The sequence below is a fragment of the Rhinatrema bivittatum genome, chromosome 7 (assembly GCF_901001135.1).
Source record: "Rhinatrema bivittatum chromosome 7, aRhiBiv1.1, whole genome shotgun sequence".
Classification (NCBI taxonomy): Eukaryota; Metazoa; Chordata; class Amphibia; order Gymnophiona; family Rhinatrematidae; genus Rhinatrema; species Rhinatrema bivittatum.
In genome coordinates, this window is record NC_042621.1 from 89,358,036 (window position 1) to 89,375,515 (window position 17,480).

Below are 17,480 nucleotides of genomic sequence, written 5' to 3' on the forward strand. Positions count from 1 at the left end.
ACGGGCCGATACAGTAAAAATCGCGGGAGAGCGGGTGAGCGCCTGCTCTCCTGGCGAGCGCACAGGGATGCTCTCCTTTGCACACGATACAGTAAATACATTTATTTAAATTAGGGCCGGCGGTAAAAAGAGGCACTAGGGACACTAGCGCGTCCCTAGTGCCTCTTTGGACAGGAGCAGCAGCTGTCAGCGGGTTTGACAGCCTACGCTCAATTTTGCCGGCGTCTGTTCTCAAGCCCGCTGACAGCCATGGGTTCTGAAACCGGACTCCAGCAAAATTGAGCGTCCGATTTTCAACCCGTGAGCCACGGGCCTATTTCAAATCTCTTTTTTTTTTTCCTTTTTTAAACTTTCGGGACCCTCCGACTTAATATCGCCTTGATATTAAGTCGGAGGGTGCACAGAAAAGCAGTTTTTACTGCTTTTCTGTGCACTTTCCCAGTGCCCGGAGAAATTAGCGCCTACCTATTGGGTAGGCGCTAATTTCTGAAAGTAAAATGTGGGGCTTGGCTGCACATTTTACTTACTGAATCGCGCGGGAATACCTAATAGAGCCATCAACATGCATTTGCATGTTGCGGGCACTATTAGGTTCGGGGGGGTTGGAAGCGCGTTTTGGACGTGCTATTACCCCTTAAGGGGTAAAGCTAGCGCGTCGAAAACGCGCGTCCAAATGCCGGCTAACAGTGCGCTCCGGAGCGCAATGTACTGTATCGGCCTAATATTCGCTGTTGGAGAGGAGAGGGAGTCGGTGGGAGTTTTGAAACTGTTCTCTGGCTTTTGAGAGATGCAGGCAGTAACACACAAGATTGAGCTCAATTTTGCAGACTGAGGAATCTTCCAATTTCATTCTCTTGAAGAGTTTTATAAAGCTAGATCTTCAGTAATCCTTGATTTATAACTCCTTTAATTCTTCAACATCTTTTCACTGGCCTGCACTCTGAGTTTGCTCTCTAGTTTAAATTCTTAGACAGTCAAATATCTTTCCCAACTTCAAATATTACAGAACTCAGATCTTAAATGCCAAACAATATTTATTAGAATGAAGAAAAAAATTCAACACAATGATTTGCAAGGTGAGAAGAGTAGCTATAGAAACAGCAGCCTGGGTTAGCTGTTTTGATCTCTGGAGCTCAGCAATCAGACGAAGACAACTGCAGACGTTGCTATTAGTAAAAAGGGTAGCTAGCAGCAGTTGGGAAATCTGAGATTAGTACACCTGTATTGTCAGTTAGAAAATATGAAATCTCTAATTGGGTCTCAGAATGCATATCAGTTTGCTATAGTAAAGCAGGCCTGTCCTTAGAAGGCCATATTAAAGGTCATAGCATGAAAGTAATGGAAGTTTTTACAATTCACCTTAGCTATATCTCTATTGAGGAGGTTTATGCCCTGAACTCCATGTAGCAGCTTTATATATTTACTGACTTCCCAGTAAATATGGATAGTCAGTATTAAAGAATCTACTTAAGAATTAACTAAAACTGTTCTCAACTTTTTCCTACCATGTACCCATTTTTTGCAGGTTGCCTCAAGAAGGGGCTTAGACAACTTCTAGCGTGAGAATCACCACATGTGGGACTGACTTCCCCTGCTCGAACATGGAGAAAGCAAAATTGCTTACCTGAAACTGGTATTCTCTGTGGACAGAATAAGTCAGTCACGCATTTTCTCCCACCTCTCTTTGCAGTTCAAAAATTAGTTGTATCTTAGCTGTATTTGGCTAAGTTTGTGATTTGAACAGAGTTTAAATTAGCCAGTAATAGAAAAACAATTGTGCATTATCAGCTCATTCTCAGGGAGCAATCCTTGGATTAGTATCTACGCCTCTTAATGTAGAGAAGAGGAAGGCGATGGATGATATGTTCTTTTTTAGGAGTCAGTTTTCTAAAGGTTTCCACGTGAGGAATTGGAAGTTAAGCGTATTAGTAGCATGTACGTGCCCAAGTTTTTTTTGTAAAACTCTGAAGTATGTGTGCTAGCAGTGTCATGTGTAAATATTGGAAGATCACACACAAATTAGTATTTTGGAAGTGGTATACTCACACATGCATTTCCAAACTTGTTAGCATGCTTATTACACCTGCTAATTGAGTCCTGGAAATGAAATCAGTTGTTTTTTTTTTTGTCTGCAGTTTTTGGGTGGGAGGTTTGGGATAAGTTGGAGGGAGGGAGGGTCATGGTGGAAGGGGTGGGAGGCGTTGGAAAACTGGTGATTACAGGTTCACGCACAAGTAAGTATTTTCATCAGCAGAGCATGCACACATTTTTATAGAGTACCTGCCTCTGCACGGAATCTCTAGTAACTACACGGACATGTCCTAATTGTTTTGCATGTAGAATATGTGCGTGCACCTTTCTGAAATAGGTGTATGTGGCACCCTGAATTAAAAAAAAAAAAAAAAAAAAAAAAAGTATGCATCCTGAAACACGTGTGTGGCGTTTTAGACACTGGGTGGCTCCCGCCACTCATTTTCTAAAATGCAGGCATAATTTTCCTTGCATCCATTTCTGTGTTTATCTGCTGACTTGCGCAATCTATTGAAAATTGCCATTTTAATGATTGCTAATTGGTTCTTGCTTAGTGGGAGCACTGTTAAGTGTGGCGGTGGACCCCTGGCCCGAGGTGGTGATGGCGCCACCCGTGGGGGAAATCCCCCACGGGCCCCCACCGTCGGGAGGCGAGGCCAAGCGGGAAGCGGAAGCCGACTGGTGCTTTGCCAGTAGCTCTTGTTCCCCGCAGGTTGAGCCCTTGGGTACTGGGGCCGGCTGGACTTAGCAGGCCTCTGCATGGATGATCCCGATGGAGGTGTCGGGAGGCAGTGGAGACTGAGGGTCCCAGTAGGGTGAGGCGAGAGACTAAGTCTACTCCAGACAGAGGGTCGAGGCTGGCGGCTGGAGACAGGGTCTGGTTCGGCTGAATAGTTGAAAGCAGGCGACTAAAGGCGAGGTCAGGTCCGAGCAAAGGGTCGAAGGCAGAGAGCTGAAGGTGAGGTCAGGTCCGGGTCAAGCCAAGGAAGTCCGTCCAAAGGTAGAGCAGGAGCTGGAACGGGTACTAGATCAGGAATTGGAGCAGCAACAAAGCACACGACAGAGAAGTGTTGGAGACCTGTTGCCAAGGCAAAGCTCTGAGTGTCTGAGCCTGGAGCTGGTGGTGCAGGCGCCTAAGGGCGATGGACCGGAAAGGAGGAAGTAGCAGCAGGAGACCTGGTTGGCACCAGAGGAACTCGCAGCAGAAGAGGAGGGTCCTGGGAACACGGGAGGGAGCACGGGTGCGGAGGCGACTGTCCACCGCCGCCAAGGAGGTCGGGCCAGCATGGGGGGGTGACTGAGCCCGTCTGCGGGCTCAGTCACGGCCGGGGAGCGCAACATCAAGCGCATTTTTTTTTGGTTTTGCATTTAAAAAAATAAATAAAAATTCCTGATATTGCATATTGACTGTGTGCTAGATACTCGGAGCCATTGTAGAGCATAGGAGAAAATACAGGGTATACTAAGTGTGTTTTCTTAGATTAGCCACCAAGAACCATTCAACTATGTTATGTTGCAAACAGTCTGAACTGTGTCAGGGAGAAGTAGTTTAACTTTTAGGTGCAATAGAAGATGGAACTTTATTTATTTATTTATTTTTTCTTTTTCCTCCTCTGCCCTTTCTTTTGAAATTGTTGTTTTTTTTTTAGGTTGTCTTACGTTTATAAATTGTGCTTATGTTAAATGGGGAACGCGTGTGCAGGATTTATTCACCTATGCCAAAGTCATTGCCCTGATTGCCATCATCATAACTGGGATTGTTAAACTATGCCAAGGTAAGCTGTTTTGTTTAAAACACTACCTACCTACTGAACTGTTGCATCTATGTCTGGTTTTTTTTTTGTTTTTTTTTTTTTACAATTTTTATGATGAAAACTAAGTAGATTATTGATGAAATGGCTCTCTAAAAAAAAAAATCATGAGTTTGTTCTCTTGTAGCTATGGGACTGTTTTTCTAGAGGTTTGATTTATCATAAGAAAAGTGGTAAAATTAACTCTTGTAGAGAGAGATTATATTAATGGTATGGTGTGTGTGTGTGTATATATGTATGTGTGTGTGAGTGTATGTTTTCTGTGTAACATAAGTAGGATATACTAACCTGCAATTATCTATATAATGTGTTTGTCTGTACAAGTCATTGCTATTTATTAATTATTTTCCCCCAATAAATAGGACAGACAGAACATTTTGAGAATTCATTTGAGGGCTCTTCCTGGAACCCAGGGGATATTTCTCTTGCACTATATTCTGCCCTGTTCTCCTATTCTGGTTGGGACACCCTTAATTTTGTAACAGAAGAGATAAAAAATCCAGAGAGGTAAAAGAGAAAATAATTATCTTTTTTTTTTCTAACATGCTTGAAACTTAAACATTTTAATTATATTTTAATTTTGATAAATATTTCCTTAAACAGATTTTCTTGGTCTCTGTTATCATTGAATTTATAATTGCTTATATTTGTTTTGAGCAGAAAAGTCGAGAAAAGTTGAAAACTATGAAGAAATTATGCAGACCTTTTAGATTATAGGCAATGCATTCTCAATTCTTGCATTCTACATTTATTGAAGTACTGATTTTTGAAACATATGCTAAAGTGTATTAGAATCTATAAAATGAAGAAAGATTAATTTGAAAGTTTTATAAGTTGTAGAGAAAATGCTCATAGCATAAATGCTATTGTTTCCCTGTAAATATGTAATATTCCCTGCCTGCCTGCAACACACTCTCTCTGTAAGCTACTGGTTAGTCCTTTCCACTTCCCTCCCTTTTGTTTCCTATTATGCTGTATTTAAGTAGCAGCTATTTATTTATTTATTTACAGAATTTTATATACCGACAGCCGTTTGCACATCGTATCTGTTTACATATAACTTATAACTATTTGGCAATGCCGTTACATAGAACAGGAACAAAGCGTACAAAAACTAACAATAACAAGATAACCTGGATAACTGAGAAACTATTTACAGGATTCAATGGTATATCGTCCATAATTTGGTTAGAAAAGGAGTCCATAGAATGATTGAGTATCTGGGTAGGCATAAGAGTGTTACAGGATTTGCAATCGATCAAAATGGTAACAGAGGAGTGTTTCAGAGATAGTTTTAGCAGGGGTGGGGGGGAGGGAGGGACAGCATGAGAAGTCTGTCTAATTGTAGACACGAGGGGAGGTAGAAGCATATTGTAATAGGTAATGCAGAGCAAAGGTACTAGCCTCAGCTCTGTGGGTTGTCAGGCGGGTGGATATTGCATGAAGGGTAGGCCTGTAGGAACAGGCCTACCCTTCATGCGATATCCACCCTACCCATTTGACAGCTAAAATAAAACATTTCTGGAGGGGAAGGCTGGATGATTCTGTACAGATCTTTCAGGGTCATTCATCAAAATGCGTTATGGCGTTAACACATGCGTTAACACCATAACGCATGCGATAATGCTAGCGCACAGCGCAAATGCACATTTTTGGAAGGGGTGGGATTAGGGAGGAGTTTGGGTGGGATTTATGAAATTGAGGGGCAATATTGCACTGTGCGATAACAATGCATTCTATCTTATGGTTCACTGGAAATAACTACACCTTTTTTCCTGGTGTTAAGCTCTACAATATGCCTGAAACAGCCGTAACACAATTTGCAATAAATATTTCGAATTGCATTTCGGCCATTTCTAGGCGAAGGAGGGACGGGGAGAGAGAGAGGCTCTGGGGAGGCCCTCACAGTGTGCAACTATTTTTATGCCTATAGGAAGGCCATCTAATAGCTTGAGGTAAGGTGCTGGTGGTGGTTTAGGGGCCAGTTTTTCATGTAGAGTGAGATGTATGAACAGCACAGTACACCTCTGTGAAGATTTGACGTCATTTGGAGTGAAGAAAGTCTCACAGAGATGATATTTTGTACTATGCTATCTCGCCCTAGCTTGATGGTACCCTGTTTTGGAGTGTATCAAGCTAGGGTGAGAACTCAGAGAGCAAGGCATTATTCTCCCAGCTGCTCAAGCCCCTGGTTCAGTGGCAACCAGTCTTAATACTACCATATACTAAAACTATTAGACCACCACTTCTCCTCTGCTCCCTGTCATTTACATCTATCTGATGAAAACCCATGAGTTGCTGAAAAGGGAAAAAAAAAACCTACTCTAATCACAGAACATATGTGGAACTACTAGATCTGCACAATTCACTGCTGCCTTGCTGCTTGGATGAGTTTCTGGAATTTTATTAACTTTGACAAAATATTGCTTCCAAATTCCTACCTCTTAAAATGTGCTGGCTTGTGTGTTTAACTCTATTTTTTATTGCTGTTTACTACTTAGAATATTTTTTACTAGTGTTGTATTAATTTGCTGAGGTTTTAAAGGGATTTTAAAAAGGCATTGAATCCAAGGGAGTAGTTTATGTGCTTCTTCCTCTAGAGTCTATTTATAAGGACAAAGGTCTAAAGTTGTCCACTTAAATTAGTACTTAATTTTAAAGCATGTAGATTAGTCACAATAATACAAGTAAACCGTATAGGCACGTATTAACACAGTGCCTTTTATTCAGTGTAACAACTTTGATACTATAGTTCTAAGGCATACAATCTGGAGGGTTAAGGCTTGTCCAATTTGCCTTCAACTGTCCGGAATAAAAAAAATAAGAGCTGACTAATCTGAAAGAGGTCTTGTTTATGTATAAGAAAACCTCTTTAACTATTCAGCATCTAGAATATCTGCCCCAATTCCCACAGAGGATTCATAAGTCCTTGAATAATCTGCCAGGGATGCCTATTGTCTCGGGCATTGGTTCGATTTTGGAACCTCTTGCCAAGTTTATAGATCATATCTTACAACCTTTGGTACCCCAGATTCGATCATATGTACGTGATTCAACTGATTTTATTAACACATTGATGGACGTGAGGGAGTTTGATCCGTTACAACTTATGGTCACTGCTGATATATCAGCATTATATACTAACAGACCGCAGCATTAAATATCATTTATGAGGCTATTGCGGGTATGGACATGTACCCTAAAAAGCGTGAATTTATTATGCAATTATCTGAGTTTACATTAAAGCATAATTATTTTGTCTAGTCATCTTATTTTTTACAGATCAAAGGGATCCCCATGGGTTCTCCTATGGCTCCTTCAATGGCATAGTTGTACGTTGCTAAATTTGAAGAACAGTTTATATATTACATTCTAGTTTTCGTCTGCGGAGTCAGAGGGAGAATATCCCTGTCGGACAATTCTTGTGATTCCAGTGGCTATTTTCCACCACAGCAGAATATAAGATGCAGGCACAACAGTTAAGCAATTTATTTCTAGCATGGGGATATTCTTGAGCAGTTATTAGAAAGGTGTACAAAAGGGCATTGTATGCTAATAGCGATAACCTGCTCATTAAGTCAACTAGGGAGCCATTGACACGCCACTAAGACCATTGCTCTTAAAAACATTATTTGCCATCATTGGCTGGTCGTGTCATCTTTAAATACAATGAGGGTCCCCATTTTTTCTGTAACGAAACAGAAGAATTTGAGATTTTGTTTAAAACACCAGAGCAATGATTTTTTTTTTTTTTTTTAGAAGGTGAACAAAATGGATAAATAAGTTGTGTATTTTGTTCTATATCTTCCAAGGTCTTAACCTTACAAATATTTAGTTATCCCCGATTAAAACACCCTTTTCGATTATTGGGGTATTTCACTTGCCAGTCTGAATGTGTGGTGTATGCCATTGTATGCCCATGTAATTTGATTTACATTGGGCAAACTAAAAGACAAATTAAATTGTGAATTATTGAATATAAAAACTGCATTCAATTTAAAAAGCCTAATGCCACCTTAAGTTGATCATTGATGCTCTAAGGATCTTTCTGTAGATGATTTAACATTTTTTGTGATTTATCTGTAATGGTTTGTGGGTTTGTGGACCCTTGGCCTGAGGTGAGAGTTGTTACCACCTGTGAGGAGGGGCCCCACAGGTCTACACTGTCTGGAGGCAAGGTCAAGTACAGTGGGGAGCTCTGGGAGAAACTGTGGCGAGGTCCTGAGGAGCAGGGTGTAAGACACAGCTAGTAGAGATCCCCACAGTTAGTAGGCAGGCTGGAGATCAGTATCTGGGCAGAGACCTCTGAAGGGGATGGCGCTAGGCAGGCCCACAGAGCGGGTTGCGTGACAACAGACATGTAGGAGGTATTCCGGAAAGGCAACCCCGAGGAGCGGAGCTGCGCAGCGAAGGAGGTTCTGATGCGATGATGTAGGCCAACCTATGGAGCGGGGAAGCCCAAGTCAGGTCTCCAGATGATGATGTAGGACAGCCTGAGGAGCGGGAGGTGCCAGTGACCAGTGGTAGAAACAAGGGTACTGCCCCTAGAAACGGGGAAGCACCAACAGTCCCAAGTGTAGAATGTAGGCAGTACCCCGAGGAGCGGGGAAGCACTGAGAGAGAACTCCCACGTGGTGATGGTGTTCCCAGAGGTGGCCCCGAGGAGCAGGGAGCCAGCAGGATAGGACTTCTGGAAGGCACAGGGCCAGCCCAAGGAGCGGGGAAAGCCAGGAGACCAAGTCCCCGTAGAGTGCGCACTCTGGCACCTGAGGAGTGGGTACCAGGCAGAGTCCAGAGTCCAAGAAGGACAAGTAGCGTCACCACAGGATCGATGGAGACAGGAGCTCGTAGAGTAGTAATGGAACTTGTTGCCAAGTCGGCTAGCTGAGGGCAAAGGTGGAGCTTAAGTACTCTGATCCAATTACGTCATCAATCAGGGACGCCCCCGACATTCCCGCCAAAGAGGCTTTAAAAGAGGGCCCGGTGGCACGCGTGCCTAGGAAGGCCCAGAGTTGGTGTGGATGGCGGCAGCATCTTGACCGCCACGAGGCGCCATAGGGAACGCATCGGCAGAGACTAGCCTGCGCAGCGAGCAAGCCTGGAGAGGAAAGCAGGACGTGAGTAGATGCGGTCGCAGCCATCTGCGACCGACAGTCATAACAGTACCCCCCTCTTAAGGCCCCCCCCCCCCCGGGGGTTGGGTTTACGAGGATGCTTGGCATGGAACTGCCGAATGAGATCCTTATCCACTATATTGGCCACTGGTTCCCAGCTGTTTTCCTCAGGCCCAAAACCTCCATGAGAGGAGATATTCCCATTTTCTTCCACGTTTTCTAATATGCAGGACATCTTGGACTTGATAAGTGACATCTGCTTCAGAGGACAGTGGTTGGGGGTCCGGTGGTTTTTTAGAAAATCCTGAGAGAACCAAAGGCTTTAGTAGAGAAACATAGAAAGTGTTGTGAATCTTGAGCGAGGAAGGCAACTGGAGTCGGTAGGTAACAGGACCCAGACAGCGGAGCACAGGAAAGGGGCCAATATAAGGGCAAACCGAGCTGAAGGCAGCTTAAGTTGAATAAACTTGGTACTGAGCCATACCTTATCCCCGGGTTGGAACTGGGGTGCTTCGCGGTGATGGGCGTCAAAGGCCTCCTTCGATCTCTGAGCAGCCTGCTTGAGCAGCTGTTGGGTGTTACGCCACAATCTGTGCAATTCTTGAGCAGTCGCTTGAGCTGCTGGTGATGCCACGGACAGTGGGAGTGGAAGTGATGGCAAAGGCTGGCATCCATAGACCACCTGGAAAGGAGATGAACTGGTGGAGGCAGACTGATGGGAGTTTAATGCGAACTCCGCCCATGGAAGGAGGTCGGCCCAATCATCCTGCCACAGGCTCACATAGGCTCGCAGGAATTGCTTTAGGGTTCTATTAGTCCTCTCCGTTTGGCCATTGGCTTGAGGATGGTAAGCCGAGGTGAAATCTAATGAAATATTGAATTTTTTGCAGGGGGATTTCCAGAAGCGTGCAGTGAATTGAACTCCAAGGTCCGAGAGGATGTGCTTGGGGAGGCCATGGAGCCGGAACACATGTCGAAAGAACAGTTTGGCAAGCTGAGGCGCCAAAGGGAGGCCGGGCAGAGCCACGAAGTGGGCCATTTTAGAGAAACAGTAGACAGTGACCCATTTGGTATTGTTACCATTGGAGACAGGCAAATCCACTATAAAATCCATTGCGATATGGGTCCAAGGCTCGCTCGGAATGGGGAGTGGTTGCAAAAGTCCCCAGGTTCTTCCTGCTTGAGGTTTATGACTGGCACACGTAGGACAGGACTCTATGTAAGCTTGTGTATCCGTTCGTATAGTAGGCCATCAATAGTACTGCTGAATAGTGGAGAGAGTTGTGGACTGGCCCGGATGTCTTGCGGTCAGTCGTGAGCCCATTGCAAAATCCTCTGTCGTAGCTGGCGAGGGACCACCGTCTCCCCCGGTGGTACTGGAAAGGTGGCAGACAGAATGACCTTGACAGGGTCTATTATATGCCGTGGGGTATCGGGTACATCCTCTGTGACGAAAGACCTGGAGAGTGCATTGGCGCAACCATTTTTATTGGCTGGATGAAATTGAATCAGGTAAAGAGGGACCAAGGGGCCTGGCAATGATTTAAACGCTGAGCATGATGTAGATACTCAAGATTTTTATGATCCTTGTAGATGGTGATCTGGTGTTCGGCTCCCTCGAGCCAAGGTCGCCATTCTTCAAAGGCCAGCTTGATGGCCAGCAGTTCTTTATCCCCAATGGTGTAATTACGTTCCGCTGGTGAGAAGCGCCGGGAAAAAAAATGAACAAAGGTGTAGTGTATGGGTAGTTGAGTATTGACTCAGTACGGCTCCCACTCCGTCTGAGGCATCGACCTCAACAACAAATGGCTGTTCCTTAAGGAAGGCAGTCTTGAGGTCCTGAAAGGCAATCATGGCTTCGGGTGACCACTGAGAGGGGTTGGCCCCCTTGCGAGTCATGGCCGTGAGTGGTGCAGTCAGGGTTGAATAGTGGTGAATAAAGGAATGATAGTAATTGGCGAAGCTAAGGAATCTCTGATGTGCCTTGAGGCCAATCACGGATGATTCTCAGTTTCTGAGGGTCCATTCGAAATCCCTGGCTGGACACCACGTAGCCAAGAAAAGGAATGGTCTCTTGCTCAAAGGAGCACTTCTCAAGCTTGGCAAAAATTTGGTTATCTGGCGATGGCTTTGAAGGTCTTGTGAGAAGACTAGAATGTCGTTGAGGGTACACAACGCACTGATAAAACATATCTCTGAAGACCTCGTTCATCAGGTTTTGAAATACCGCGGGTGCGTTGCACAGCCCGAATGGCATCAGAAGGTATTCAAAGTGGCAGTCACGTGTGTTAAAGGCAGTCTTCCACTCGCCCTCACGGATCCAGACCAGATTATAAGCTCCGCAGAGATCCAATTTTGAGAAGACTTTTGCTCCTTAATGCCTGTTGAAAAGCTCAGAAATAAGCGGCAGTGGGTAGCGATCCTTGAGTGATTTCATTTAGGCCTCTGTAATCGACGGAGGGAGCCATCTTTTTTTCCCTACAAAGAAAAATCCTGCTCCAGCTGGAGACTTGGAGGGCCGAATGAACCCTTTGGCCAGGTTCTCACGGATGTACTCAGACATGGCTTGGGTCTCTGTCTGCGAGAGAGGATAGATCCTACCCCAAGGAGGCTCTGTTAGGCAGCAAATTTATTGCACAGTCATAGGAGCGATGAGGGGGTAGAGTATCCAAGGCCTTCTTAGCGAACACATCGGAAAAAGAGGCATATTGCGGTGGAAGGCTGGGCAGAGAGGGTAAGGTAGTCCTATAAGGCAGAGGAGAGACTGACTGTAGGCAGTTTCTATAACAGGAGGGACCCCAATGAGAGAGCTGTAGGGTAGCCCAGTCGAACTGCGGAGTGTGCTGCTGAAGCCAGGGAAGTCCCAAAACTACAGGATGAATGGCCTTGTCCAGTATATAGAAAGAAATGGTTTCCACGTGCAGGGTCCTGGTGCATAGCTGAATAGGGGCTGTGGTGTAGGTAACCTCACTAGGGGCAGGTTCTCCATGGATAGATGAGAGTAGTAAGGGCACCGGAGAATGGATGGTGGGGATCCTCAAGTGTTCCACGAGTTGTTTCAATACGAAATTCCCATCAGCCCCGGAGTCCACCAATGCCAAGGTGTGAAACTCCTGGTTGTCCATCTTAATGGACACGGGAACAGTCAATGGAGGAGACGGTGAAGTTAGGCCTAGGTGTAGTCTTCCAGCAGAACCTAGGCCCGGGAGTTTCCTGGACAGAATGGACACGAGGCAATGGCATGTCCGGGTTGGCCGCAGTACATGCAGAGGCCGGATTGCTGGCGTTGTCGTGGTTATTTAGGAGAAAGTCTGCTCTGACCCATTTGCATAGGTTCCTCCTCTGCTGGATTCTGCGATGTATTCATTCTGGGGGAAGAACAACGTCTAGTTCAGGATGAGCCTGAGAGAGATTTCCGGGATGCTCTGGACTCTTGAGAGTGTTTTTATAGACGACTGTTGATATGCCCAGTGAGGTCTATCAAAGAGTCCAGGGACGAGGGCAATTTGCGAGCCATCAACTTATCCTTAATCCAAGGGTTCAAACCCTCAAGGAAGATGGAACATAGACAGTTGGAGTCCCAGTGAAGTTCTGAAGCAAGAGTTCTGAATTCAATAACGTCGTCCGTTAATGGACGAGAGCCTTGTTGGAGATGAAGAAGTGATGACCCGGAAACGGCTCTGTGGTCAGGGTCTTAGAAGACAGACCGAAACAGGGCCAGGAACCCTGGAAGATCTCTAAGGACCAGGTCAGCTCGCTCCCAGAGGGGTGATGCCAAGGCCTTACCATCCAAAAGGTAAAGGATGTATGTAGTCCTGGTGATCATGTCTGTGAAGTAAGCTGGTTGCAGACAGAAATGCATATTGCATTGATTCAAGAAACCCCTGCACATAAGAGGGTTCCCTTGAAAAGCGTGGAGGTGCCGGCAAGGGCACAGTCTGCCGAGGAACCGGTGTAGAGGTGGAGGTATTGAGCTTGATAGATGTCGTGGTGTCAGTCACAGTATCGTCTAGACGAGTGCTCAAGTTGTCAGTGGTAACTGCCAGAGACTCCATTTTTGCTGTTCGCTGATCCTTTGTGCCAGGCCAGGAATGGCCTGGAGGGCTGAGACCTCTGCCGGGTCCATGGACTTGGCATTCTGTAATGGTTTGTGGACCCCTGGCCCGAGGTGAGAGTTGTTACCACCTGTGGGGAGGGGCCCTCCTGTAATGTATCATAATCCGCTTGTGATTTAACTTCTCTGAATAATTTTGTATTGTCTGCAAATTAACCTCACTCTTCTTATTCCTTTCCAGATCATTTATATCTAGTTTGAAAAGCACCGGTCCAAGTACAGATCCCTGAGGCACTCCACTGTTTACCCTTTTCCACTGAGAAAATAGACCATTTAATCCTACTCTCTGTTTCCTGTCTTTTAACCAGTTTGTAATCCACGAAAGGACATCGCCTCCTATCCCATGACTTAGAAGCCTCTCATGAGTCCGGAGGGATTAAATAACCAAATTGAATGGTCTGCCTTTTTATAAAAGCTGATGAGATTTTTTTAAATGATTAAAAGTCTTGCTATTTAATGGATGTATGAGGGATGCCGACGCTGCGTTACATGAGATCGTCGACATGGTGTCGTTATGATTTGCGTTTTTTGAGTGTGGCAAGGTAAATATTTTTTCAGTGTGGTGTGCGGCAACGTGATTGGGCTTTCCAATAAAGGAGCAGGCTGGGAGGGAACTTCCTTAACCCCTAACTAACCTTCCTCCCTTTGCTCCTCTCCACCCTGACCCCTAAACCCCTCTTAACTAACCTAATTTGTTTTATATTTGAACTTACCTGCTCTCCCGAGCAGCAATACGTTCTGTGTGCCGGCCAGTTGACGGCACGCACTTCACCGGGACAGTGCCTAATGGTACTGTCCTGGTCCACCTATTCCCCACATAGACTCAACCCCAGCCCTCACCTGGCCTGCCCCTTTTTTGAAGCCCAGCTCTTCCACGCATACTGGGATATATGCGCATGGTCGAGCTGCTTTGAAAATGTGTGCGACCCAGCCACATGTGTATTTCCTAATATTGACGCGCACTGGGGTTTAAAAATTAGCCCGTTAGAGAATAGCCACTGCTATTACTGGCATTAGTAGCATGGGATCTACTTAATGTTTGGGTACTTGCCAGGTACTTGCATCCTGGATTGGCCAATGTTGGAAACAGGATGCTAGGCTTGATGGACCCTCGGTCTGACCCAGTATGTCAGCTTCTTATGCTCTTATTTCTTATCACTGTTGAAGCAGCCATCCTGTCTTGGCTATCAAGACCTCCACTGAAGCCAGCAAAGATAACAGCAGAGGAAGACACTTTATATGAAGTCCAGGAATTTTTTTTACTCAAGGCGGATCCGAAACAAGGTGGAATATCTCATCTTGTGGAAGGGCCCTGAAGAAAATTCCTGGGAACCCGCTTCAAACCTCCAAGTCCTGCAGCTGCTAGAAGACTTCCACAAGAGGTTCCCCTGGAAACCTAAGGCCAGAAATATGTGGAGGGGATTTTGGAGGGGGGGTACTGTTATGTTTTTGGCTGGTTATGAGGTAGACCTGCAACTGAGCATACTTATCGGCAAGACCCTGCAGTGGTCATGGCTCCAATGCCATTCAGATGTCGTTGTGCTCTGGTCCCTCACCAGAATTCCCCTAGGCCTTGACCCTTGGCCTGTTTCTGATATCTCCTGACTGCTGCCTGTCCTGGCCTTGGCGTATTCTTGGACTCTTGCTTATCCTACACCCTAGGGAGCCACCTAAGTCCTACCAGCTGCCAGAACCCAAGGGTTAACCTGCAGGGGAAGCAGCTGGTATATTTGGTGAAGCTCCAGTCTGTCCCACTCCAGGCTGCATTCGCCAGCTGTTGGTGTAGGCCTCATAGGTTTGCCTATGAGACTGCATAAACTACAGTACAGCGCTAAGGGCTCACACTCACACCACTCATCACAACCATTTATTATGGGAGATGATTGGAACACGTGTGTGTATCCTGGTATGGACAGGTTATCTCAGGTGTGATGAGGGGAAAGGCAGAGAGCCTCAGATGTTTGATGCAATGCCTAAAGTTAGTAGACACATGGAGAGTTCAGTATCCCTTAGGAAAGAGACTACATCTTTTTTTTTTTTCTCAAAGACACAATTTCTACAGCCACATTGATTACTTGTTGTGTGTGCGATTTATAGAAACATAGAAATGATGGCAGAAGAAGATCAATCGGTCCATCCAGTCTGCCCAGCAAGCTTCACACTTCTTTTTTCTCATACTTATCTGTTTCTCTTGGCTCTTAGTAATCTTGGGTTCTATTTCCCTTTCACCCCCACTATTAATGTAGAGAGCAGTGATGGAGCTGCTTCCAAGTGAAATATTAAGTTTGATTAGTTCGGCAGCATAGCTCTCTGCTGTTGAAGCAGAGAGCAATGCTGGATATGCGTGAAGTATTAGTTTTTCTTCTCCCCTGCCGTTGAAGCAGGGAGCTATGCTGGATATGCATTGAAAGTGAAGTATGCCTTGAAAGTCACATTAACTATCATCAAATATTGAAAAGCCTAATTGGTAATTGAATAAGCCTAATAATTGGTAATACCTATAGCCCATGAACCCATCCCTGTTATTTTTTTTTTGTTTGTTTTTTTTCTTTTTTTAATTGGGAGATGGCAGCCCTCCATCCTTCCGCTCCGTGAAGGTGGAACACCAACCACTGGCCACTGGCATCCCACTCCATGAATGCCTCTGTGGCTACTGCCGCTCCGTGCAGTGTTTTGCTGCCTGCTCTTTATACGCGTCCTCTAGACCTGATGGATCCACAGTGTTTATCCCACGCCCCTTTGAAGTGCTTCACAGTTTTGGACTTCACCACTTCCTCCGGAAGGGCATTCCAGGTACCCACCACTCTCTCCATGAAGAAATACTTCCTGACATTGGTTCTTAGTCTTCCTCCTTGGAGCCTCAGCTCGTGACCTCTGGTTCTGCTGATTTTTTTCTGACTGAAAAGGTTTGTCGTTGTCTTTGAATCGTTAACGTTTTTCAAGTATCTGAAAGTCTGAATCATATCACCCCTGCTCCTCCTTTCCTCCAGGGTGTACATATTTAGATGCTTCAATCTCTCCTCGTATGACATCCAATGAAGACCCTCCACCTTTCTGGTCGCCCTTCTCTGTACCGCTTCAATCTTGTCTCTGTCCCTTTGTAGATACGGTCTCCAGAACTGAACACAGTACTCCAGGTGAGGCCTCACCAAGGACCTGTACAAGGGGATAATCACTTTCCTTTTCTTACTCGATATTCCTCTCTCTATGCAGCCAAGCATTATTCTGGCTTTTGCTATCGCCTTGTCGCATTGTTTCGCAGACTTCATATCATTAGACACTATAACCCCAAGGTCTCTCTCCTGCTCCGTGCACATCAGCCTTCCCCCCCCCCCCCCCCCCCCCATCGAATACAGTTCATTCGGATTTCCACTCCCCATATGCATGACTTTGCACTTCTTGGCATTGAATCTCAGCTGCCATATCTTCGACCACTCATCCAGTTTCCTTAAATCCCGTCTCATTCTCTCCACTCCTTCCGGCGGCGTGTCCACTCTGTTGCAGATCTTAGTGTCGTCCGCAAAAAGACAAATCTTACCTTCTATCCCGTCCGCAATGTCGCTCACAAAGATATTGAACAGGACCGGTCCCAACACCGATCCTTGTGGTACACCACTTAAAACCGCTCTCTCTTCGGAGAAAGTTCCATTTACCATCACACATTGTCTTCTGTCCGTCAACCAGTTTGCAATCCAGGTCACCAACTTGGCACTCACTCCTAAGCTTATCGTTTTATTCACCAGTCTCCTATGTGGAACCGTATCAAAAGCTTTGCTGAAATCTAAATAGATGACATCGAGCGCTCTTCCTCGATCCAATTCCTTGGTTACCCAGTCAAAAAAGTCAATCAGATTTGTCTGACAGGATCTTCCCCTGGTGAATCCATGCTGCCTCAGGTCCAGTAATTCTCCGGACTGTAGATAGTTCACTATTCTCTCTTTCAACAGTGACTCCATTACTTTTCCTACCACCGAAGTGAGACTAACTGGTCTGTAGTTACCAGCCTCCTCTCTGTTCCCACTCCTGTGAAGCGGGACCACCACCGCTCTTCTCCAATCACTCGCACCACTCCCATTTCTAGGGATCTATTGAACAGGTCACACATCGGACCCTGCCAGCACATCTCTGAGCTCCCTCAGTATCCTGGGATGAATCCCATCAGGTCCCATGGCTTTGTCCACTTTCAGATTCTTTAGCTCTTCCCATACATTTTCTACTGTAAAAGGGTTTTCGTCTGTTCCACTTCCTTCCAGTTTCTTGTTGTGTAGAGATGGTCCTTCTCCAGGGTCTTCTTTAGTGAACACAGAACTGAAGTATTCGTTTAATATATCTGCCATTTCTTCCTCTTTCTCCATGCATTGATCATGTCCACCTTTCAATTTCACTATACCGCTTTGAACTTTTCTCTTT

General features: G+C 45.4%; 1 protein-coding gene across 4 annotated transcripts in view; it reads left to right on the forward strand.

The window, feature by feature from the left end:
- Positions 1-17,480, forward strand: part of SLC7A6 (solute carrier family 7 member 6) — a 182,020-nt gene that overhangs the window by 70,820 nt on the left and 93,720 nt on the right. For all 4 annotated transcript variants that reach the window (XM_029608655.1, XM_029608654.1, XM_029608653.1 and 1 more), the window contains 2 exons: positions 3,681-3,806; positions 4,205-4,349. In XM_029608655.1, the coding sequence (XP_029464515.1) occupies positions 3,681-3,806; positions 4,205-4,349 (271 nt within the window). The remainder of the gene's footprint in view (positions 1-3,680; positions 3,807-4,204; positions 4,350-17,480) is intronic.